The following is a 16920-nucleotide window of genomic DNA, read 5'->3' as shown; positions in this document are numbered from 1 at the left end:
TGCCTTATCAGCCTTAACCTGAATATCATCTATTTTATTTTCTAAATTCAAATTAATTTGAACTTCATCTATTTTCCTTTGCAAATCTAAATTAATTTGGTTAAATTCATTCAGTCTTTCTTCTGTCTGTGTACTAGATAACAATAATGGAGTAATTGATTCCTTTAATTTTTTCATCTCCTTACTCTGCTCTTCCACCAAATCTTTAAAATCCAGTATTTCTTTCTCCATTTCATTAAATTTTTGATCTATTTCTGAAAGATGAGCCTCCATAAGCTCCTGTAAAAAATTCCTTAGACTTTCTTTAATATCCTCTCTCAATTTCCGTACCTGAAGTGAAGATATTTCCAATATTTTAGAAGTGGTTAAATCTCTTTGCTTAAAAGCCATTTTTAAACTTAGTAATATCAAGAAGAAGAAAAAAAGGGGGGGGGGAATAAAAAGAAAAAAAAAACCCAATAAATTTTTCTTCTTAAACACTGTAAGAAAAAGATAATAAAAAAAAAGAATAGATTTTTTAAAAAAAGAATTCCATTTAGAAAAAAAAAATCTTGTTATTTTCTTCTTAGAGGTTCCACGCCAGCAATTGTAATCAGCATTTCCTTAGCTTTCACTTTCAAAACACAAAACGCCATCTTTCTTCATCTCCACTCTTCAAATAACTTCTCTGTCAGGGAGTTAAAATCATCTTACAAACGAATGCCAGCCCTCCTGCTTTCGATTCTTTCCGTGTTGACAATTTATCAGTAATCCTCTTCAGTCACGGAGATGGACGCTGCGTTTTGCTCTGCTTTTGCAGAGGCGTTCTGGATTCTGGAGCTTTTTGAACTATAGAAGGAGCGTCCCCATCAAACCACGAGAAATCATTCTGGGGCTTTTCTTGGGGGCTCTACTTCAGTTCAAATGCTCATCTCCCCCTCCTTGCCCGAGAGCAGAGATTTACGAGCTGTTGACAGTAGATTAACGCTGTCTAAACAGCTCTCACAGAATCACAAAGAACGGGCGGACTGAGGTTGTCCATTATGGAGCGCCACAAGATATATGGTTTCTGAGGTTTTCACTTTTTGTATGTAGGTCTTTTTGTTTGTTTGTAAAATTGAATGTCTTATACATTTATAAGTCTATTGATCTTCAGGCTCAGCTTTGTGCTCTGGGAAATGTTCATAGATATAAAAATGAATGTTTAGGTATTTTTATTTCAAATGAATGTTAGAATGATATCAAATTACAGGAATGGCAAATTAATAACTTGTATGGATTGAAAAACCAAGAATAAAATTAAAAATAATGCAGGATACAAGGGAAAGGGGGGGTCTTAAAATGCCTAACTTGAAATTGTATTATGAAGCAGTTGTTTTATCATTAATTACTGATTGGATTAATTTAACTGAGGAAAGAGTTTTGAATATAGAAGGGTATGGTTTGTTTCTTTGTATGGAAAAGGGGGAATTACAATTAAAATCTAGAGAAAAGATGGGGGAAGAAGGGAAAAATTATACATGGTTCCAATATGGACAATTACAAGCTAGATGGATATTAGATCAAAAAATAGGTGTTAAGCAAACTGAGGATAATTTGTTAAAACAAATGAGAGATCAAGGCCAACAGCATATTAAGAGGTTGTATAATGTATTAGTAGAAATAGACTCAGAGTCCGAACTAGTTAAGGATTGTATGATTAAGTGGGCACAAAATTTTCAGCAACCAATAATGTTGGAAACTTGGGAAAGAATTTGGGTGAGGAATGTTAAATTTACACAAGCGCAAAATATGAGAGAAAATTTTTATAAGATGTTTTATAGATGGCATTTAGACCCCAAAAAGTTGTCATGTATGTATCCTAATGTACAGGCTAAATGTTGGAGATGCGATTGTGAAGATGCCACTTATTACCATATATGGTGGACTTGTAAAAAGTTAAAGCATTTTGGATTAAAGTATGGTGGATCATGCAGAATATTTTGAAAAGAAGATTAAGTTTACTCCAGTTCTTTCTACTAGGAATAATTATGGATTGTACAGCTATAGAGACTAAATTGATTTTGAACTTAATAACAGCAAGACTTTTGATTGCTCAATATTGGAAGAAAGAAGAATTACCTACAATTGAAGAATGGACACTCAAAGTATCAAATCTGGCAGAGATGGCAAAATCTCCGCTTACTTGAAAGACTAGAAAATATATTTTAGAATGGAAAATGTGGATTGATTATATTCAAAATAAGTATCAGATAAAAAATATCGAATAGCATATGAGTAAATTTAGGAAATATTTTGTATTAGATATATTTTGAAGGAGAGGGAATTGAGAGTGTGACTAAGTGTGGTGTGACTAGAGATTATAATTTAGGAATTATTTTGGATTATGATTGTTAGTTTTGATACCCTGCATTTTGTTCTGGGAAGTCGGGGTGGGGGTGGGGGTAAGGGGAGGGAATTGGGGGTTTGGTAGAGATGGAGTGATGGTTAATGTACAGGGATTATTGAAGATGTATAAATATAATTAATGTAGGGTCGGGTCTGCCCAGTTACCATTTTAGAACGGTGGGGAGGGAGAAAAGAGAGAGTAGGAGGTAGGAAAGAGGAGAAGAGGAAGGAAGAGGGGTAGAAGAGGGAGAAGGAAGGTGTAGGGTGGAGGGAGGAGAGGATGTAGATAAGAGAAGGAGAGGAAGGTCTGGAAAGTAGAAGAAGGTAGAAGAGGGAAGAGTGTTAAAAAGGGGGGTGGTGACTGGGCAAGCCCGACTAATTGTATATAACTGTACATTGGATGAATTATTTGATATGATTGTAAAAATAAAACTTTTTATAAAAAAAAAGAAAAAAAAAGAATAGGTCTGGCAAATGTTTTGTATGCTCTAGTTAGTAGTGTAGAGTTTTTGGAAAAGAAGCTGCGTAAAATTAGGTTTACAACTCTTAGAGCCTTTTTTGCTATGTAGTTGTAGTGGGCTTTGGCATTAAGGTCATTTGATATGAGAACACCAAGATCTTTGACAGGGTGGGGGTCATCAGTAAGGTAATGACCATCAAGTTTGTACTTGATGTTAGGGTTCTTTTTTCCAATATGTAAGACTGAGCATTTACTGGTTGATATTTGGAGTTGCCAAATTTTAGACCAATCGGAAATTAAATCGAGGTCTTCTTCAAGAGTAGAAGTATTATTAGTGGTATTAAATAGTTTGACATCGTCAGCAAAGAGAACACAATAACTTGAGATGAGGTCGCAGAGATCATTTATGTATAGTATGAAGAGCGTTGGTCCAAGAACACTACCTTGGGGAACGCCACTTTTGACAGGAACAGGATTAGATATAGCGTTGTCAATTTTGACCACTTGTTGTCTGTTTGACAGGAAGGCATTAATCCAATTGTGAAGAGGTCCCGAAATGCCGTAGGATTTTAGTTTGAGGAGTAGTTTGTCATGTACTACTGAATCAAAAGCTTTGCAGAAGTCTATGTAGATTGCATCTATTGCTTTTCCTTGATCAAGGTTGGTAGTCCATTGCCTGTTCACCGTCCTGCATCCTTCGGGAGAAGGGCGGTATAAAAATTAAATTATTATTATTATTATTATTATTATTATTATTATTATTATTATTATTATTATTATTATTATTATTATTATTATTATTATTATTATATGTTTTTGCAGTGGATAAGTTGTAAATTACAAGACAATTTTTTCTGAAACCAAATTGTTTATTAGAGAGAAGGTTGTTTGTTTCAAGATGGAGTGTAATGGATTGGTTTATGATAGATTCCATTACTTTGCATGAGACACAACATAGAGAATAGGACTGTAATTTTCAACTAGGCTTGGATCTCCTTTTTTGAAGATAGGGATGACTGTGGCCAGAGACCAGAGTTTTGGAAGGGAACTAGTTTTGAAGGCTTTATTAAAGATTATGCTTAGGGGTTCAGCTATATTAATTGAAAGTTTTTTTAAAAAGTATGCACATAGTCCCATCTGGTCCAATAGATAATGATGGTTTCAGGTTGCGAAGGGCTTTTTCAACATTATCTTCTGTGAAGTCTATATGTGTTAGGTCGTTGTTATCTTCTGTGAAGTCTATATGTGTTAAGTCGTTGTTAACATTTTTGGTACGATTGAGGAATGTTGAATATGAGCCATCACTGTTTACAAAGACTGAGCCAAAGAATTTTCACGGCCCTCTTCTTGATTCGTGCAGTATACAGGTCCTCAATGAAAGGCAGGTTGGTAGCAATTATTTTTTCTGCAGTTCTAATTATCCTCTGAAGTCTGTGTTTTTCTTGTTGGGTTGCAGAACCGAACCAGACAGTTATAGAGGTGCAAATGACAGACTCAATAACTCCTCTGTAGAACTGAATCAGCAGCTCCTTGGGCAGTTTGAGCTTACTGAGTTGGCGCAGAAAGAACATTCTTTGTTGTCCTTTTTTAATGATGTTTTTGATGTTAGCTGTCCATTTTAGATCTTGCGATATGATAGAACCTAGAAATTTGAAGGTTTCTACTGTTGATACTGTGTTGTCAAGTATTGTGAGAGGTGGAAGTATGGAAGGGTTTCTCCTAAAGTCTACCACCATTTCTACGGTTTTGAGTGTGTTCAGTTCCAGATTGTTTTGGTTGCACCACAAGGCTAGTCGTTCGACCTCTCATCTATATGCGGATTCGTCATTGTCTCGAATGAGACCAATCACTGTTGTGTCATCTGCGAACTTCAGTAGCTTAACAGATGGATCGTTGGAGATGCAGTCATTGGTATACAGAGAGAAGAGAAGTGGGGAGAGCACACAGCCTTGGGGGGCCCCTGTGCTAATTGTACAGGTATCTGAAGTGATCCCGCTTAGCTTTACCTGCTGCTTCCTGTTTGTTAGGAAGCTTGTGATCCACTTACAAGTCTGTTCCGGTACCTGTAACTGGTTTAGCTTAGTTAGAAGAGTGTCTGGAATGATGGTATTGAATGCTGAACTAAAGTCTATAAAAAGGACCCTTGCATAGGTCTTTGGAGACTCAAGAAAATTAGGATGTAGTGCAGAGCCATATTAACAGCATCATCTGTTGATCTATTTGCTCGGTATGCAAATTGCAAGGGGTCTAACAGCGGATCCGTGATGGTTTTCAAGTAGGAAAGCACTAGCCTTTCAAAGGATTTCATGACTACAGATGTTAAAGCAACTGGTCTGTAGTTATTCAGTTCCTTGATGGTGGGCTTCTTCGGTACTGGGATGATGGTACAGCATTTGAAGCAAGAAGGAACATAGCACATCTCTAGTGATTTATTGAAAATATGGGTGAAGATGGGGGCCGATTGGTCAGCACAGACTTTTAAGCAAGAAGGGGTTATCTTGTCTGGGCCTGGAGCTTTTCTAAGTTACAACAGCACTGAAAAGAGTGACTTATGACTGTTGCAACATCCCTATGGTCATGTGATCCAAATTCAGAGGTTTGGCAACTGACTCATATTTATGACAGTTGCCGTGCCCCGAGGTCGTGTGATTACCTTTTGCAACCAGACAAGCAAAGTCAATGGGAAAGCCAGATTCACTTAACCATGTCACTAACTTAACTGCAGTGATTCACTTAACAACTGTGGTAAGAAAGGTCGTAAAGTGAGGCAAAACTCACTCTCACTTAGTGACAGAAATTTTGGGCTCAATCGTGGTCATAAATCAAGTACTAACTGTATCTTGTTATGCTCAAAATGTGAGCTAATCTAAAGAGGATAAACCCATTTTAGCTAGTGCAACACTACTACAAAACCCAACTGAGATGGTTGTAAATGGAAGAAACAGTTGTAGAGTTACTTTTTCAGCACTTTTTTGTGAAAAGGGCAACCGATAAGCAGGATTACTGTAAAAAAAGAAAGAGGGAAAAAGAATCTTCATGATGCTGAATTAAAAGAAGCAAGATTTAAGTCATATATTTTGCAGACAGTTCTTTCTTTTTATGCTGAGAAAGTGCTAGGAAGCGAAGCATACCACTATGGCACATAAGTGTGCATGAACTGTGACATATCTGAGGTAAAACTTTTGAAGTTGGGTCACTTGGGAGTCCTTTTCCCATTTCAAGGCTCTTTTCTTGAAATATTTGTTCGCCCTGGAGGGAATTTTAGCCTTCGTGGCCCTTCACGCGATTCTCCCTGTCACCGTCACCGTCACCAACACCATCTTGTTCCCCACTTGGCGCCACGAGGGCTCCTCAATAATCTGCTTTTTTAATCTGGGTCCATCCTTCTCTTTGACAAGATCCCCAAACGAAAGGGTTTTATGCATGAAAGAAAGAGTCTTTGAGGGTTCATGTTTATGATTTATTATTTCAATTCCTTCAGTCGGTCAATATATGTCCTAAGTCTCCACAGACCAGCATGGAGAAAGCAATCTACGTTTTATGAGGTAAAAAAAGCAAGTCCCTTTCTCCACTCCACCACGCCCCGTCTCGCGCGCTCTTAAGCACCGCCTGCATTCTGCACAGAGCCCACCAGGGGGCTCACTCTGCCCTCGTTATAAGGGCTGGCAGCCTCCCAGCGTCATACGGGAAACTGAGCATGCGCCTGCCCGTTTTGCACGGGAGAAGGGAAGATTCCTTTCTCCTATGGGTTTTCTGGGGAGGGAAGGATAAGAATGACGTCAGCGGACGTCCGGGCCTCTTTAGGATCCTGCATTCCTTCGCCTTGGAAGCTTGCACGGGAGCTTCCCCGCTTTGCAAGGAGAGCAATCCAGACGTGACTCAGCAGTGAGTTGGGGGGGGGAATCTTCCCGTGCAAAGGCATACAGGTGAAAACCTGCAAAGTCTTCATCCAGAGTCGGAGTCTTGGGAAGTGGGGAGGGGGAGCCCAAGGTCCCATGTTGCACTGCCGCTCCTTTGCATGCAAGGCAAGGCAGGGGGAGGAGGGAGGGTGAGAATCAACGCTCCAGATTATCTATGGTCCTCCCCAAGAATAAATTCAGGATCCCACCCAAAAAAAGGAAGGCAATCAAGGGAGTCATTTTTCCTCTATTTCCTGGGGAAAAACATTGCAGGGAGGGGAAGAGAGAGATTGCAAAATTCCAGCTGGAAATTCTATGACTAACTCATAGAATCATCTGTTGCAACGTCCTTCCTGTTGCAGGCTACTTCAGCTTCAATCACAACAATACACGAGCACACAATAAATTTAAGCTTAATGTGAACCGCTCCAATCTTGATTGCAGAAAATATGACTTCAGAAACTAGAGTTGTTAATGCCTGGAATGCACTACTTGACTCTGTGGTCTCTTCCCAAAATCCCCAAAGCTTCAACCAAAAACTATCTACTATTGACCTCACCCCATTCCTAAGAGGTCTGTAAGGGGCGTGCATAAGAGCACCAACGTGCCCACCATTCCTGTCCTAATGTTCCCTTTGATTGTATCCAATTTCATATAGTTATTACATACTTATGATTATATATATATGCTTATATATTGTATAGTTATTTCATGCTTATGCTTATATACAATGTTGTGACAAATAAACTAAATAAAAGGGAGGAATCTTTGCAGGAAAGCAGCTGCGGATGTGGCTGGGGTTGCATTGCATGAATTCACCTGTGGTGGTTTGTCGTCCTGTGTTTTGGTTTTAGTTGCATGATTTTTACCTGGGTATGTGTGTGTGAGAGAGAGAGAGAGAGAATGTCAATGTGTTCACGTAAAAAAAAGAAAGCTTCCTATCATCCTGGATCCAAAGAGGAAGACTTCCTAAAATTTCCCAACCTTGGCGACTTGACGACGTGTGGACTCCAACTCTCAGAATTCCCCAGTCAACATAGACGGGAGGGGAATTCTGGGAGATGAAGTCCACACGTCGTCAAGTCGCCAAGATTGAGAACACCATCCTCAATCTTCTTGTGGTGTTCCAAGGGTTTGATGAAGGTTGATCCTGAAGGTCTGTAGAAATTCTCAGTCATCCAGGTCATGGTTGTCCCAAAGGTGGTTTTTCGGGAGGCAACTGGACTTTCTTGTTTTTTCTTTTGACGACGTTTCGCTTCTCATCCAAGAAGCTTCTTCAGCTCTGACTCCTTCCGTTCCCCACTATCCTGTCAAGAGCTGAAGAAGCTTCTTGGATGAGAAGCGAAACGTCTTCAAAAGAAAAAGCAAGAAAGTCCAGTTGCCTCCTGAAAATGCACCGTTTGATCCTCAAGGTTTTGCATTCTGCTCTCCTCCCCAATCATCAGACAGAAGTGTCTGTGTAATGTGAGCTGCACTTTTTTATTCAAATATGAGTAAGAATCATTTCTTCTTTGACAGCGTTAGCTATCTGTAACCCTAAAATTTAGATGAATGACCTGGGAACCTGTTTTGCTTTTTTATTATCATCGATCAATCAGAGGGGCCTCTGTGGCTCAGGCTGCTAATGCAGTCTGTTATTAACAGCAGCTGCCTGCAATTACTGCAGGTTCTAGTCCCACCAGGCCCAAGGTTGACTCAGCCTTCCATCCTTTATAAGGTAGGTAAAATGAGGACCCAGATTGTTGGAGGCAATAAGTTGACTTTGTATATAAATATACAAATAGAATGAAGACTATTGCTAACATAGTGTAAGCCGCCCTGAGTCTTCGGAGAAGGGTGGGATATAAATGCAAAAAAAAAAAAGAATAGAGCTGGAAGGGACCTTGGAGGTCTTCTAGTCTAGCCCCCCGCTCAAGCAGGAGACCCTGTATCATTTCACACAGTGGCTGTCCAGTCTTTTCTTAAAACCTCCAGTGATGTAGCTCCCACAACTTCTGAAGGCAAACTGTTCTACTGCTTAATTGTCCTCACTTGTTAGGAAGTTTCTCTTTAATTCCAGGTTGCTTCCTTCCTTGATTAGTTTCCATCCGTTGTTTCTTGTCTTGCCTTCTGGTGCTTTGGAAAATAAGTTGACCCCCCCCCCTCTTCTTTGTGGTAGCCCCTCAAGTACTGGAATACTGCTATCATGTCATTCCTAATCCTTCTTTTCTCCTTTTCTTATTATGATTATTATTACCAGATTTTTCAGACTATAAGATGCACCGGAGTATAAGACACACCTTAGTTTTTGGGGAGGAAAATAAGAAAAAAGCTGATCGGAGGGTGGATCGGCCTCCCGGAATACCCCCAATCAGCTGTTCCCAGAGGTGAATTTTAGCAACAGGTTCCTTGGTTGTGAGCTCTGTGCCTTACTGTTTCAGAGGCTTTTTTTTCTGTCGTTTCAGAGGCTTTTTTTCAGAAGCTCCCTTTTGGAGGCTTTTTTTCTGAAGCTCCCTTTTAGTTTCAGAGGCTTTTTTCAGCCTCTGAAAACCCCGTTTGAGAGGCTGGGTGAGGCAACATTCAGAGTATAAGACGCACTCAGGTTTTCACCGTCTTTTTTTGGCGGGAAAGGTGTGTTTTATACTCCAAAAAATACGGTAGTCTGTTGTTTTGCTGGTACACTGAGAGCTTCTGCAATGAAGAAAAAATTCCTTATGTGTCTAATCATACTTGGCCAAATAAAGTATTCTATTCCATTTCTCCTCATACAGGTACCAAAATAACGTGTGAGCAAAGAGGGGGTGAAGAAGCTGTTGAGCCTTCTCCAGGGCTTCCGCACAATGTAGTTCCCTGGAATGAAAAGACCCTTGGAGAACCGCAAGACTACTTAGCTACATTTGAAGTTGTGCTAGAGGATAGAGAAAATGGAGGAATATCTGGCGTTTGATGCAGCTGAAAAAGGCCCTCTAGATGCTCCTTCTTGGACCTATAGGGATATTTGGGCAAAAACTGAGCAGAAGGTCCTAGAGGAGGACACTATCAGTTCAGAGGTCCAGCACAGGCTCTTCGGGAGTATCCAGTACCAAGATTCTAAGGGGCCCCGGGAAATTTGCAACCACCTTCACCACCTATGCCGTCAATGGCTACAACCAGAAAGACACACTAAAGCTCAGATGTTGGATCTGGTGATCCTGGAACAGCTCCTTGCCATCCTGCCCCCAGAAATTGAGAGTTGGATTCGGGAGTGTGGAGCAGAGACCAGTTCTCAGGCGGTGGCCCTGGCTGAAGGTTTCCTCCTGGGCCAGGTGGAAGAGCAGAAGAAGACAGAGATGCAGGTGAGAGACCTTCTTTTTTGAGACACGAAAGGGGAGTTAATATTACAAACAGTGTTTAAGTCCTTAAATATCTCCTCAACATAATATGAAGAGATGCCTAACAGTGGTTCTTGTGCTGCTTGCTCCTTTCTTTCTACCTGCTACTTCTCTTCCAGAAGTCATTCTTGGACATGGTCCCTGACGATTCCAAGAGAATGCAAGATCCATCAAATTCCTCTCCAAAGCATCTTTCTAGGAAATTCTCCAAGGAAATTCAACATGAGGACACTTCGCCGGGTAAGAATGTATTCCATCCAAGCGATGTGAAACTCCACAGAAAGATTGCAAGTACCTCTCATTGTCTGAATCTTCTTGTCGTGTCCCACCCCCACTCCGACGAACGAGTCAAGGAAGTCCATAACAAACTTGGCAACGAAGCCTCTGCAGCTTGCCAAGTTCCTTCGAGGAACTTTTATCAGGGCAGGCAGGAGTTTATCAGGGCAGGCAGGAGTCCAAGTTGTGACTTCAGCGATAGAGTCCAATATCAGCAAACTAGATAAGACTTTGCTTGACTCAAGGTTGGAATGCCAAAAGCAGGTCCTTTATATAGGCTGTGGGGTGTGGCTCCATGACTCAGCATTTATCCAGGCCTGCCCCACCCTTCCTTCTGCTGGCGTCGCCTCTCAGATCTCCGGAAGCGAGGGTCCTCCCACGCTGAATTGTCTTCAGCTGGATCTGCTGTCAGTGTCTGGGAAAGGGAGGGGTCAGAGGGAGTAGGCCCGGGTAATTCTACCACCTGGCTGGCTTCCTGCTCTGAAGGCTGTGCCAAAGGAACACATGCTGTATGAATGAGGTTTATTGAGCTTCTCCTTTCACTCCTTGAATCCTCTCCGGGCATGGGGCCAGGGCTGGGGGCTATGACAGGCCGTTCATCTTCATTATCAGACTCGGAGTCTGATAAAAGGCCCGGTTGGAGACGGGAGGGGCCCGGTTGAAGAGAGGAGGGAGGACGAGTCACAACACTTCTCATCCATTATTTAACTTTTAAGAACTCTTCTTCCATCATTTTTGTCTCCTTTGCAGAAGATAGAACAGTTCCACTGATATTTCTAGGATCCCCTCCTTGTACCGGTGGAGCTGAAAAAGTAACCGAACCAGCTGTTCAGGTAGGAGGAGGCACTTCAGAGAAGCTACTAAGAGCTGTTTTGAGGCCACCTGATACGTTGTGGGGTTGACGTATAATATTGTTGCTTCTACGCAATATGGAAAGAAGAAATGTGAATTCAGTACTTGACCAGTTACTCTCATCTTAGCTTAGCTGTCTGCTTGTCATAGTTCAATTGCCCAATTTTCTGTTGGGAAGCATGTCATCTACGTACTGACAGCATTCCACCAAACTCCTAGATCCCTATATCATCCCTTTATGCTGCCTGCGGAATTCTGAGAGTTGAAGTCCACACGACTTAAAGTTAAGCTCTGCTCTAGATGCTACCAAGGCAGTTTCAAGTTTTACAGAAAAATTTTTTCCCCTTTCCCCCACCTCCCCTCCCCCCTCCCTTCACAACCCCTCCCCGACTTCCCGGAGCAGGCACAAGGTATAGTTAAAAATAAAACAAACATATGCTAAAAAAATTTCGTCCCAACTTAATTATACCCCTACAATCATCAATTCCTAACTTCCCCCGAAAACAATAAAAAATAATACATCATAATCATTCAAAAACAGTCTGATAACTCTTAGTCTGATATCTACTTTGAATATAGTCAATCCATTTTTCCCATTCCTTTAAGTATCTTTCTTGCGTATTGTCTTTCAAAAAGGCTGATATCTTCGCCATCTCAGCCAAATTGGCAACTTTCAATATCCATTCTTCTATTGTAGGTACTTCTTTTTTCTTCCAGTATTGTCCTATTAGTAATCTTGCTGCTGTTATTAAATTTAAAATCAATTTAGTCTCAATTACTGTACAGTCCTTAATGAAATTCTTCATTTAATGTCTTTGATCTTGCACATTAATGGTTTTACATTGCTTTAATTTGGCTCCAAAATTTTTTGTGATAGTTTCTTTGTTCTGTTCTTACAGTATTTCCATCATTTCTGTACAGTTTATTCTATTTTCTGCTAGCTTTGGCGGCACAAATCACTTGATATTATATTGTAAAAGAGCAGTGTGGTAGCCTAGTGGTAAAGACACTTGCCTCCCACTTGTAAGGTTAAGAGTTCAATCCTAGATAGCAGCAGTTGTTTCTCTGTAAGGACACAAAGAAAAATATCTGCTGTGAACTCCATGTAGGGGTCAGAAAGGGGATCTGGCCAGTAAACACTCACTTCTACTCCAAATTAAATGTCTACGGTCATAAGAAAAAATAGAGTAGAAATGCTTGTTTATGACCATAATGGAGATTGATTTGATTTTTGATCTGCTATATAAAGGAGTGCTCTGAAGATGTTTTTTTCCTCAAAACCTAATCAGGATAGAGACTTTAGAATAAGTGTAAGAGCACCATATTCCTTTATTTTTCATTTGGTTTAAGCACATCTTTCCATTTGTCATCACCTAAAATGTCACACAGAAATCTTGCCGCGCATCCTTCAGTAACTCAAATTGTTGTAAACGGCCTCAGTGCATTTGAGATGGTTGTCTGCATAAATCAAAATAGTAAACAATCAGGAAAAGTGGAGCCAGTGAGAGGTGGTCAGTCTGGACTTGGGGGGGATCCAGAATAATATAATTATTTTTTCCCTGAAAGGTCACTGAAATTAGTTTTGTGTTTGGAAAAAATAGAATAGAATAGAATAGAATTTTTTATTGGCCAAGTGTGCATATGCTCTCAGTGTATATAAAAGAAAAGATACGTTCATCAAGGTACAACATTTACAACACAAATGTTGGTCAATATATCAATATAAATCATAAGGATTGCCAGCAACAAGTTATAGCCATACAGTCATAAGTGGAAAGAGATTGGTGATGGGAACGATGAGAAGATTAATAGTAGTGCAGATTTAGTAAATAATTTGACAGTGTTGAGGGAATTGTTTGTTTAGCAGAGTGATGGCCTTTGGCCTTTGTGTCTAGTTGTTCTGGTGTGCAGTGCTCTATAGCGTCGTTTTGAGGGTAGGAGTTGAAACAGTTTATGTCCTGGATGTGAGGGATCTGTAAATATTTTCACGGCCCTCTTCTTGATTCGTGCAGTATACAGGTCCTCAATGGAAGGCAGGTTGGTAGCAATTATTTTTTCTGCAGTTCTAATTATCCTCTGAAGTCTGTGTTTTTCTTGTTGGGTTGCAGAACCGAACCAGACAGTTATAGAGGTGCAATTGATTATCAATTGTGTTGTAAATGTTGTACCTTGATGAACGTATCTTTTCTTTTATGTACACTGAGAGCATATGCACCAAGACAAATTCCTTGTGTGTCCAATCACACTTGGCCAATAAAATTCTATTCTATTCTATTCTATTCTAAATGACAGACTCAATAATTCCTCTGTGGAACTGAATCAGCAGCTCCTTGGGCAGTTTGAGCTTACTGAGTTGGCGCAGAAAGAACATTCTTTGTTGTCCTTTTTGATGATGTTTTTGATGTTAGCTGTCCATTTTAGATCTTGCGATATGATAGAACCTAGAAATTTAAAGGTTTCTACTGTTGATACTGTGTTGTCTAGTATTGTGAGAGGTGGAAGTAGAAAAGCAGAACAGTTTTTTCTAACCATCCAAACCACAAATCAAATGCACTTTTTTTCCATGTTATACAAAAAACCAGGAATTTCCAGCCAACCATAAACATAGGGTTGTTTTTTTTACTCTAATTAAGCAAGTTAATTTAGCCGTCTTTACAAGTCCCATCATCTTCACCACAATAGCTTTTCATGCTACCCATACCATTTTCGCATACAATATTTTGCATCCTTCAGAAAAACCTACGTGCAGATCTCCACTTTAAAAAAATTGGTCGCCTAAAGGAGAGAACTAGCAGGTAATTCCTTGAACTGTTGGTTAATATGTCTCTGGTTTTTTCCGTGTTCAGGAGAGTCTTGTGTCGTTTGAGGAGGTGGCGGTGTATTTCTCTGAGGAGGAATGGTCTGAGCTGGATCCACACCAAAAAGCCCTCCACAGAGAAGTCATGCAGGAAAATTCCCAGAATGTGGCCTCTTTGGGTAAGGACCGACCTCTGCTGGGCCCTTAGAGAAGATATTTTGTGATGGGATGAAATTGGCTATTTCTGGTTAGAAGGCACTCCTACTTCTAGAGACTCTGGAAAGAGTGCACAAAAGAGCAACATAGATGACTGGGGACTGGAAGCGAAAACATATAAAGAACGGTTGCTGGAACTGGGCATGCCTAGTTTAATGAAAAGAAGGAATGGGTGTGATATGATAGCAGTGTTCCAATATCTCAGGGGTTGCCACAAAGAAGAGGGAGTCAAGCTGTTCTCCAAAGCACTTGAAGGCAGGAGAAGAAACAGTGGATGGAAACTAATCAAGGAGAGAAGCAGAACCTAGAACTAAGGAGAAATTTCCTGACAATTAGGACAATTAAACAGTGGAACAACTTGCCTCCGAAAGTTGTGAATGCTCCAACATTGGAAGTTTTTAAGAAGAAATTGGACAACCATTTGTCTGAAATGGTATAGGGTTTCTTGCCAGAGCAGAGGGTTGGACTAGAAGATCTCCAAGGTCCCTTCCAACTCTATTATTCTATTAGAAAGAAATGAGGTCAGTAGCTTAGGTTAGAGCAGGGGTCTGCAAACTTGGCTCTTTTAAGACTTGTGGACTTTAACTCTGGGAGTTGAAGTCCATAAGTCTTAAAAGAGCCAGGTTTGAAGACCCCTGGGTTAGAGTTATGGTTATGGCTACATCAATGTTTCTCAACCATGGCAATTTTAAGATGTATGGACTTCAATTCCCAAAATTTCCTTCAATTCTCGGAATTGTAGTCTAACATCTTAAAATTGCCACAGGTGAAAAAGATTGGTTTGGATGATGATGATGTAAGACTGTCCAGATAGAGCCCAAGGGAGGGGTCAAATGCATCATTAGTCTTGAGCCCCTTCGCACCCACAAGCCCTCCTTGAATTCCATTCACTCTTGTCTACCACTTATTTGTGTCCGCTATTAGTAGTACAGATTAATGTCGAACATGGGAAAATCAGGGAATCCAGGCCGTTCAAATGAATAAACCTTTATATTTAACCTTTAGCTGCTCTAAATGTTTAACCTCAATCTGTCCTGTAGAACAGGGGTCTCCAACCTTGGGAACTTTAAGACTTGTGGACTTCAATGCCTAGAGCAAAGCTGGCTGAGGAACTCTGGGAGTTGGAGTCCACAAGTCTTAAAGTTGCTAAGGTTGGAGACCCCTGCTGGCGAATATAGGAAGTCCTTGACTTACAACCAGTGGCTTAACTACCATTCAAAGTTACAAGGGCCTTCCCCAGAGCTACCTATGACCTGTTTTCAAGTTTATGATAGCTACACCCCCCCTCCCTTAGATTGCACTTGGACACTTTAAAACCATTTATAGACATTTGCAACATCCTGCAGTCACATGACTGCAAGTTGTGATGTTATTTTGCCTGTTCCAGTATTTACTGGAATAGGCGTTTATTTCCAGTAGGTTTCTGGCAAAAAAAAACATCCATGGGGGGGTGGGGGTGGGAATGGATTTGCTTAACAATCATCCTGTTCTCTTACAACTGTTGCAAAAACCGCTGGGGGGAAAAATGGGATGCAGTCATGTGATACCTCGACTTAAACTGCAGCAATTTACAGATATAACTCGAGAACTACCAGTAGTATTCTCCCAGAGAACTGGATGGTTGCGATCCTTCCTTCTTTCCAAAAGACTTTGAAGATCTAGCATCCACTTGGGCATTGCTTCAGATTTGTTTTGAACCAATCGTTCTAATATTTTTATATATGTTTAATTTTTTTTTCTTTCTGTAACCATGTCCGTGTGGTGAGAGAAGATTGAACAGCAAGTGACAGATAGTCCAGGAACAGAAGCAAAGGATAAGTCACCCTTACTTAGCCCTGCCATCTGCTTTCTGGATACCCATGATTCCTCAATCTTCCATATGAACTCTGCTGAGAACTGATTTGTTGTTGTTGTTTTTAGTTGCGAAGTCGTGTCCGACCCATCGCGACCCCATGGACAACATTCCTCCAGGCCTTCCTGTCCTCTACCATCCTCTGGAGTCCATTTAAACTCATGCCTACTGCTTCAGTGACTCCATCCAGCCACCTCGTTCTCTGTCATCCCCTTCTTTTTTTGCCCTCAATCTTTCCCAGCATTAGGCTCTTCTCCAGTGAGTCCTTCTTTCTCATTAGGTGGACAAAGGATTTGAGTTTCATCTTCAGGATCTGGCCTTCTAGAGAGCAGTCAGGGATAAGGGAGGAGAATTGATTAATGAAGGAAAAAAATGTGTAACAACACTGATATGATTTTGGTTAAGATCAATGGAACCATGGAGTTTTTGGTTGCTTTCTCAGCTTGGTGGTTTGGTTGCAGATGTTTCATTTTCCCACTAGGTAGCAACATCACAACTAGTTACCTAGTCAGGTAATAAAACATCTGCAACCAAACTGCTAAGCTCAGGGTGCACCCAGGGCTCCACAATTCAACCCTGTACTACATAGATTCCTTCTATTAAAATCAGTGGATCCTTTGAAGAATTCTATCTCTTATAAAAAAGAAATCATGCATTTCCACATTGTACATTTTCACTTATGAATTTGATCTGTATCAAAAATCGGAGTTCAGTAAATTTTAGGCTATCGTTTAGGTTGATGAACATGACCGAAGTTCAGAATGCTGTTTATGTCAACCTTCCATTTAGATGTTTAGAATCACTTATTCCTTGATCTTTATTTCTTTGTATTTCACCACATCTTACTTTTG

At 40.5% G+C, this 16920-nt stretch overlaps 1 protein-coding gene across 1 annotated transcript in view; it reads left to right on the top strand.

The window, feature by feature from the left end:
- The first annotated feature begins 6599 nt into the window (after positions 1 to 6599).
- Positions 6600 to 16920, top strand: part of LOC131192843 (zinc finger protein 420-like) — a 34384-nt gene continuing 24063 nt past the window's right edge. Inside the window, exons 1-5 of the mRNA XM_058172394.1 lie at positions 6600 to 6712; positions 9477 to 10040; positions 10196 to 10316; positions 11103 to 11185; positions 14051 to 14180. Of these exons, the coding sequence (XP_058028377.1) occupies positions 9630 to 10040; positions 10196 to 10316; positions 11103 to 11185; positions 14051 to 14180 (745 nt within the window). The 5' untranslated portion in view covers positions 6600 to 6712; positions 9477 to 9629. The remainder of the gene's footprint in view (positions 6713 to 9476; positions 10041 to 10195; positions 10317 to 11102; positions 11186 to 14050; positions 14181 to 16920) is intronic.

Source organism: Ahaetulla prasina, chromosome 2 (genome assembly GCF_028640845.1).
Source record: "Ahaetulla prasina isolate Xishuangbanna chromosome 2, ASM2864084v1, whole genome shotgun sequence".
Lineage (NCBI taxonomy): Eukaryota > Metazoa > Chordata > Lepidosauria > Squamata > Colubridae > Ahaetulla > Ahaetulla prasina.
This window is presented reverse-complemented; position numbering and strand designations above follow the sequence as displayed.